The sequence below is a fragment of the Monopterus albus genome, unplaced genomic scaffold (assembly GCF_001952655.1).
Source record: "Monopterus albus unplaced genomic scaffold, M_albus_1.0 scaffold70.1, whole genome shotgun sequence".
Lineage (NCBI taxonomy): Eukaryota > Metazoa > Chordata > Actinopteri > Synbranchiformes > Synbranchidae > Monopterus > Monopterus albus.
The window spans coordinates 1,837,731-1,846,115 of record NW_018127950.1 but is presented as its reverse complement, the minus strand read 5'-3'; the positions used below and the strand labels follow the sequence as shown (position 1 = coordinate 1,846,115).

At 40.7% G+C, this 8,385-nt stretch overlaps 1 protein-coding gene across 1 annotated transcript in view; it reads left to right on the top strand.

The window, feature by feature from the left end:
• Window positions 1-7,624, top strand: part of LOC109963142 (flocculation protein FLO11) — a 16,813-nt gene extending 9,189 nt beyond the window's left edge. Inside the window, exons 3-15 of the mRNA XM_020605448.1 lie at window positions 5-645; window positions 1,547-1,684; window positions 1,892-1,990; window positions 2,104-2,213; window positions 2,293-2,351; window positions 2,448-2,581; window positions 2,843-2,977; window positions 3,669-3,711; window positions 3,866-3,903; window positions 4,000-4,087; window positions 5,008-5,188; window positions 6,279-6,311; window positions 6,658-7,624. Of these exons, the coding sequence (XP_020461104.1) occupies window positions 5-645; window positions 1,547-1,684; window positions 1,892-1,990; window positions 2,104-2,213; window positions 2,293-2,351; window positions 2,448-2,581; window positions 2,843-2,977; window positions 3,669-3,711; window positions 3,866-3,903; window positions 4,000-4,087; window positions 5,008-5,188; window positions 6,279-6,311; window positions 6,658-6,786 (1,828 nt within the window). The 3' untranslated portion in view covers window positions 6,787-7,624. The remainder of the gene's footprint in view (window positions 1-4; window positions 646-1,546; window positions 1,685-1,891; window positions 1,991-2,103; window positions 2,214-2,292; window positions 2,352-2,447; window positions 2,582-2,842; window positions 2,978-3,668; window positions 3,712-3,865; window positions 3,904-3,999; window positions 4,088-5,007; window positions 5,189-6,278; window positions 6,312-6,657) is intronic.
• The last annotated feature ends 761 nt before the right edge of the window (window positions 7,625-8,385 follow it).

Sequence of the window (8,385 nt, the reverse complement as noted above, 5' to 3'; positions counted from 1 at the left end):
CGAGCACACCAACCAGCACCAACACATCTACGAGCACACACAGCACACCAACCAGCACCAACACATCTACGAGCACACCAACCAGCACCAACGCATCTACGAGCACACCAACCAGCACCAACACATCTGCGAGCGCACCAACCAGCACCAACACATCTGCGAGCACACCAACCAGCACCAACACATCTACGAGCGCACCAACCAGCACCAACACATCTGCGAGCACACCAACCAGCACCAATACATCTACGAGTACACACAGCACACCAACCAGCACCAACACATCTACGAGTACACACAGCACACCAACCAGCACCAACACATCTACGAGCGCACCAACCAGCACCAACACATCTACGAGCGCACCAACCAGCACCAACACATCTACGAGTACACACAGCACACCAACCAGCACCAACACATCTACGAGCACACAAACCAGCACCAACACATCTACGAATACACACAGCACACCAACCAGCACCAACACATCTACGAGCACACACAGCACACAAACCAGCTCCGACACATCTATGAGTACACATACCAGCACCACCACATCTGCGAGCAAGGGCACAACAAGTGGTCCAGTACAGCCCACTGGAAATACCACCACCTCTAGGCCCTCAACACCCACCTCCGGAGGTAGGACTAACTGCATGACAAACATCAATGTATGTATAATAATAAATAATATACTAAAAGATGAAGGTGAGACAGGAATCAATGAGTCAACTGGAGGTCATTTTATAAGTTGCTTGCCCAAAATACCACCAACTTGTAGTAAAGTCAAATCTACATTAATAAAGTCTCAGTCTCAAAGCCACATAAAACATTACTCAGGTTTCAGCGCAGTTAGACTGCTGAAGTCCTCGATAACTTAAACCAAACTTGAGTCTAAGTCTGAGGTCTACAGCTCTGGCTGACAGCAAGGCAACTGCTAAATGTCTGAAGAACCAAAGGACCATACTATTTGTTTTAGTTAACATTTTAACTAATTAACATAAATTGTGTGTACACTTTATATTATTGCCAACTATTTTCCAAAGTTTCCACATTGATTCCCCACCTTCAGGGCAGACACTATTATGCTGCTACTATATGAAAATCATTTTGCACGCATGTCAAAACTTGTTAGAAATAGACAATCAATTACAGTATACACAACACTGTCATGTTGGAGACTCAAAATTGTTACTACACAGTGATAAACTTAAAAATATATAATTTAATAAAATATATTTCAAGTCTCTCCAACTTGCCAAGTGAAACCAACACTGTTTATAAGGTAGATGATCAATTTAAAAATCAATGCTTTGCTCTGGAACATTGTCTGGGGGGATGCTAATGGATTATAGCATGAAAAAGCTTCACTGTGGTCCTTTTATTCATTAACTCAGTGAATTTAGTGCTTTGTAGGCAAACTAATAATTTTACCTTCTGAAGCTTTATTCAAGAATTTTACCTTATGTACAAACCCACACTATTAAAACGTTGATTTTTTTTACTGTTTAACTTTCCCGCTGATCTTTACATATTTTTTAAGGTACTGTGACTGGCAAACCTACTGAACCACACGGTGGCAACACAACAGCCTCATCCACCATCACCACCATCCAGCAACCAACAGAGATCACCACCAACATGTCCACCACAGCCATCCCCACCCCAGGCCCACTCATTGGTTTGTAACTTCCTCTGAAGTGTTTGATATTTCATGGCTATTGAAGACTGTTTGCTAGCAACTTCATAATTTCAACTTAAATAGTGATCATATGTAAATGCTGTGCTCCCACCCACCTTGTTTCTGCTGCCCTTAGTTTGCATACAAAAGAAAAAAAAAAACAATGGCCACCGGTTTAACGTTTAACTTTCTTCCACCTGTTATCAGTGTGTCCTCTCCGCCCATGCCCACTTCTAAGCATCTGTTTCAATGGTGCTTGCCAGTGTCTCACTGGTACCTTCCTGGTCAATGACATCTGCGTACCTGGTGAGAACATAACATTTCTTTTGTGGTCAGATTACCAGAACAGATATCATACTGAGGTGATGGCCCTAAACCCTTTGCTGAAAGACCTTTTTATTCATCTCCTTTTCACTCAGCCCAAGTGTTCCCAGGCCAACTTCATTTTGGATCAATGAACTTTGAACCTGAAATGCGTGACAGGTCCTCGACAACATTCCAGAAAAAAGCGGCTTTGATCTCAGCAGGGGTAGGTTGTAATCTTGTGAAGTGTTTTGAATACCTGTAATAAATGCCCCTCATTAATCCATGTTTATTCTGTTTCATAGCTCAGAGATGCCCTCAAAGATCTGCAAGGGTATATACGGTCTGATGTTGTGGAACTTCAGTGAGTACCTTCTCTTTCTCCTGCTGCACAAAGATGTTTTGCCACAGATCACAAACGATTTCTTAGCTCTGCTGGTGCTTCTCTGTAATCTTCTAGACCAGGAAGTGTGCGAGCATCTGTGAACAACTACTTTAAAAACACCAATGTCACCCAAGAGACTGTTGATCGGACTATTGTTGAGGCTATAGCCAACTCGAAAAACGGCACCTTTGCTAATACTACATTTGTAGGTAAGTACTGCTAGTAAGTCAAGGGTTGTATTGTTTAGTTTTTGGAGGAGAACCTGACGTGTATGAGCCACATTATTTTGAAAGGGTTTTAGGTATGTAGGTAGGTACTTTATTGATCCCTCAATGGGGAAATTTCAGTGTTTCAGCAGCAATGGAGCACAAACAACATAACACCATGAGAAACAAACACCACACACATATCTTGATATAACAAATTTCAGTTTTTCCTCATAACCCTGTTTGATATCCTCTCTGTCTCAGGTACAAAGCTGTGTGATCAGCCTCCATTAGCTTGTGATGCCTCCACTACGTTGTGCACAACCACGAAAGGCAGCGCTACTTGTTCCTGTAAGGAGGGCTACATCTCCAATATGTACTCAAACACCACCTGCAGAGGTAACAACAACTTTTTTAATATTTTTGATTTATCTGCTTTATCAAGACTAATGTTAGATTTGAATAAGGAAACTAGAACATGCCTTTTATGCTTGAAAATTCTTCCCTGTGCTCTGCTGCTATAACTACAGCTACACTGTAAGCGCAGACGACTCACAGCATCTGAGATCAAGCTTGAGTGAAATTCTCCCAGCTGATCTGCAGTTAAGAGAACTGTAACAAAACCTTCTTATCCTCACTGAAATACTTGCAGTGTGAGAATGAGGGGGAGAAACAACAGGGAGCGAGACTCTGAGACAAGGTCAAGAGCTGCAGCATTTCTCCGTGCCAACCTCTGACCCATACTTCATTTATCTCTCGAATTTATTTCTTTTTAACGGGGTCGTTTCCCTGGATACCAGTAGAAGAATCACTGATTTCTCTTTGTGTGGAGGGACCAAAGAGATCAGCTATAGGAAGAGCTAATAAAGGATAAGGCCTTCAAATAAATGCTTTCCCAAGAAAATACAACACACATCATGCAGCCTTCATAAGAAGAGAGTCTCACTGTGCTCATATCGTTTTACAGTATGTGCAATCAGGCATACAGTACTTCTCCATCTACCTTGACTGTAGCTTGTTATGTTCTCATTTCAGTCTCTTTGTGCAGAACATTGTGCATGTGCTTAAGTTATTGTGTTTCTTTTTCTAGCCTGTCCAAGTGGCCAGAGGGCAGTAGGAGACACGTGTCAAACGTAAGTACACACTTTTTTCACATCAGGTATGGGGCTTCTGTGCTGTGTTGGTGCTGGCTCCCCCATGTGGATTTAGGGTTAAACTCTATTAAGATGTGAGAGGACGGCCATGAAATGTGAGTAAGACTGAGTTCAACTGCCCGGTTTCTTTCAGATGTGCTTTTGGATATTCTGGGTTCAACTGTAATGACTGTGAGTAATAGCACAGTTTCAAAGACAAAAAACTATTTAGCAGCAGTAGTGACAAACCTGTAGAAATGTAAATGTGGGTTGATGTGTCTTTATCAGCGGCTCTGCTGGCAGTGGTGGTCATCTCCTGCGTACTAGGGGGAATTCTTCTCATCATCATCTTGGTGTTGCTCATATGCTGCTGCAGGTGAGAATATAACAAAGACTAATCCTCCAAACATGAACCAGCCCTGGTACTGATTTATTTTAGCTCTGACTGCATATAATCATCACATACAGTGTGTCTCTGGAAAGAAAAGTATGTTTACACACTGCATGTTGCAACTTTGATTCTCATTAGCCCTGTAAGAATGGCTTTGGGCATTTTCAAGCCAAAATGTTAAACTATGGTGAAATTTGATTGAAAAGTCACATTTTTATGTAGTTTCAGGATCATTTTAATGTTTAATGCTTCAACATATAGTTTAGGAACTAAAGAAAGTCACTTATGGTTTTTTTCCTGTTTAGGGGTCGCCACAGCAAATCATCACACTGACAACTCGCATGTTGACATTTGGCACGTTTTATGCCAGATGCCCTTCCTGACCCAACCCTGACTCGAACCCAGGCCTTAACCATTAGCCTACTACCAGTGGCAACCCCTAAACGGGAAAAGCCGAAAGTTTAGGAACTGCTTCACTTAAAAGTGTAGTCATGTTAATTCTTTTGAAACAACACTTACGTTGAATGTTATATTGACATTTACCTATTTAAGCTAAGTGCCTTTTCCAGATCACCAAATTACCCTAGATGCTTAATGTTTATGGATGGTGTTATTTTGCATTTTCTTAAACAATTAACAACAAATCCTGTACCAAGACCAAAACCTATAGTTTGTTAGTTTGTAGCTCAGTACTCTTCAACTTCCTGCTCTGTCTGTGGGTCTTGGCCTTAAGTCCATTGTTTACCTATAGCCTATATCAGGCTCTGGCTAAACAGACAATACTTGTTAATACAATCAATTGGAATCACTGGAACTCAAATAAGTAAAAACATGTAGAATAACAACACTATCCTTTAAATATTTGCTGTCATTATACGGTACAATACTTTCTGTTTGTGCTTCAGGAGAGGCTGTTCAAAGACAAAAGATGACTACAGCACCGGTCTATACGCGTCAGGTGACTCCAACCAGCCCTGGCCCACTGGCATCACCCCCATCCCTCGTGCTACCACTAACTGGCATGCTGGTTCTTCCATAGAGATGACAGAAGGGAGTGGCAATCAAGGTGCTGGAACCAATGGATTGGTGAGTTACCACAGATGTTTCTTTGTTGTCTGAATGACTTACCACTAATCCTCAGTTTTGCATAGTGTCAATTATTTCCTAATCAGCCGGTTGAATGGTACATTAAATCAAGTGAAAATGAAACAGGACATGATGTCTCTCAGCTGTACTAACTGCCTTCATGATTTGCTGTTTCCTTTAGTGCTTCTGTTGTTATTCCAGCTTTTATAAACTATGATCTTAAAATAGAGTCTGTAAAATTCTCCTCACCTGCAACTCAGCATAGGTTATAAGAAGCAACCACAAGTAGTCATTTCTGACACCCACCCACAAACAACCTCTCGTCTGCTAAAAGCCCAAAAGAGCGGCTGCCAGACCGAAGAGGTGGTGGCACAAAAACCAGGGTTAACATCAGTTTAAAACTAGTCAAAGGAGTCAACTGATCCAGATGTGGGGTTTTAAAAACAAACACGTTAGCTATAGGTGCTAATGGACCCAAAAGGTAACCTTAGCGATCTAGCATGTTCAGAATTTCACCTTTGTATTGAATTAATATGATTTTAATTTTTAAATAACTTAAGCTAATATATGCTAATATAAGCTGTATAATGTTAGTCCTTTGTCTGACATTAGCAGTATTCCCCTGGAATTTACTCGTTAGTCAGCTAACCCTAGTTTCAGACTAGAGGCTGCATATGTAGTTTGTCACAACCAGGCATCCATAGTTTATGTTGTCGCTAGGAAAAGGATGTAATGGGAGGGGAAAAGAGCAGTTAGGAGTGGCTTATAGTATCAGTTTGTTTGAATCTCACTAGACCCTGAAAAGAAATTAGGTAGAGTATCTTTAACTTTTTCACTGTTCCCCATCTTCCATCCAGATCACATCTGCTTATTAACCCTAAACTCAATATGGATTTAATCATTTGCAGGTGAAAAGTACATCTAGGTGGACACATAACCTTCCTATATCACAGTATGGTTGCTTTGATGATGTTGTCAGGCTTGTGCACATCAGTATGCTTAACCCAATTATCTAGAATGTATACATACTGCTAGCACGTAGCTCCTTCCCTTGCGCCTTGCTTTGCCTGACTCCAGTGTGTTGGTTTAGGGATTTCACCTGAAGGATATAAGATGGAAAAAGGTAAGGCATTGCTTTGCTTTTAGATTTTGATTTGTCTTGATGGCCCCTGCTGATGATTTGGACAGCCCACAAAAAGAATTATGGTGGTGGGGTTTCTGGGTGATGGGAATCTTCGTGTGAGTTCTCTGATTGCTGTGGAAAGCATTTTGTTGAGTGTCAGTTCAAAGAAATTCAACCGATACTAGTTTGGGAGTAGTCTTGAATATTTTTTTCATTCTCATGGCAACTTTATTACTATGTGTACTTGTGTTTATTCTTAGCTTTTGTTGGTCTTTGTGTGTGCATGAATGTGTGTCCTTACATCTAAATGTCACAAATACACTGACTGTTTCCACTGGCATTTCAGACGGGATCATATGATCTTAACCCAGAAGCAATGAAGACCTTCAAAGGTAAAAATCCATCCCGTTACTCCTATCTGGTTCAAGGCCATGAGAACCCCTACTTCTTACCAGGAGATGAGAAGCAAAACTGAAAAACATCTGGACAAGTGGAGATATAAAACATGTGGAAGTGAGTAACATGGCATCAAAAGGAAGTCACTGATTTGCAAGTCTGGGACTATGGACACAATTTATATAAAACATTTTTTTAAATTTTTGAATGAATGTCAAATCACTAAGGACATTTTGTATCTGGGACGCAGCCACCAAAGAGAGTAATTCATACGAGCAACTCAACAGTTTTTTAAAAGGGAGATTGTGTGCATCATATCTATCCTAGCTGATTATAGCCAGTAGATGCCACTGTTGCTCAACATATCTTTTTTTCTTTAAAGGTGCATTTGATTATTTTTATACTTTAAAACAACTTTTAAAGGCGCATTTGATGATTTTTGTGCTTTAAAAAAACTCATTCTGTAGTCTTTTAAAATGAAGCTGTTATGATGCTGCTAATTGCACTAAAGCATGTGTTTACCACCATTTTTTCTCTGCAATCAACTATAAATTGAATGTGGGCTGTCTTTGGCTACTACTTTTTCTTAAGGGCATGATTGTTTTTTTAGAAGAATGAATCTTGAATGACTAAAGGGGCTGGATCCCTGGTTTGTGGTATTTTTAAAGGGATTTCCGTTTTAGCTGTCTGAGTACACTGTGTATTTGTTGAAGTTGAACCTCAAAATACGCGCATTTTAATATGCTGGTTGACAAATAGAAAATATTATGCAAAGCTGGTGATAAAGACAGTTTCCTGGTTGTGCCAGTTATCACTTGTATACAGAATTCTTATTGTTGTGTGTTTGAGACAGTGCACGGTTCTACAAGTGTGTAAATTATTGAGAATCTGTTGGCACAGAATGTGTGTGTGTATGTAATGGAAATAAATTAATTTAAGCTAAAACTGTTGCATTTCTGTTCATTGAAGGATATTGTTTGTATATATACTGCTCAAAAAAAATAAAGGGAACACAAAGATAAGACATTCAACTATGTCGTGTTCCCTTTATTTTTTTGAGCAGTGTATATATATATATATCTATAGCCAAAGGAGGAGATAGAGGCCACTGACATCAAGACAAGGAAGCTCCTTACAATGCACGGCGGGTTTCACCCCAAGTCCAGCATCCTGAGACTGTATGCTAAGCGGAAGGAAGGAGGCCAAGGATTAGTGAGCATCAGAGCCACTATCCAGGATGAAACAACAAAGACCCATGAATACATCAGGCACAGAATGTGTGTGTGTATGCAATGGAAATAAATTAATTTAAGCTAATGTAAGAGTGATGATGTGCTTAGTGAATACCTCAGGCAGCAGAAACCAGAGGAACAAGGGAAGGAAGAGCAGGAACCCTTATCGAAGGACAAACCTCTGCACGGTATGTACCACTGTCAAATAGTCTTATACTTGTATAGCACCTTTCTATGCTTTTTTTACAGCACACTCAAAGCGCTTTCACATTATTCTGCCATTCACCCATTCGCACTCCCAAGCACTCACACACCGGTGACATCACTGGGAGCAACTGGGGCTTCAGTGTTTTGCTCAAGGACACCTCGACATGTTGACTGGACAAGCCGGGAATCGAACCGCTAATCCTCCGGTTAGGAAACGACCCGCTCTACCTCCTGAGCCA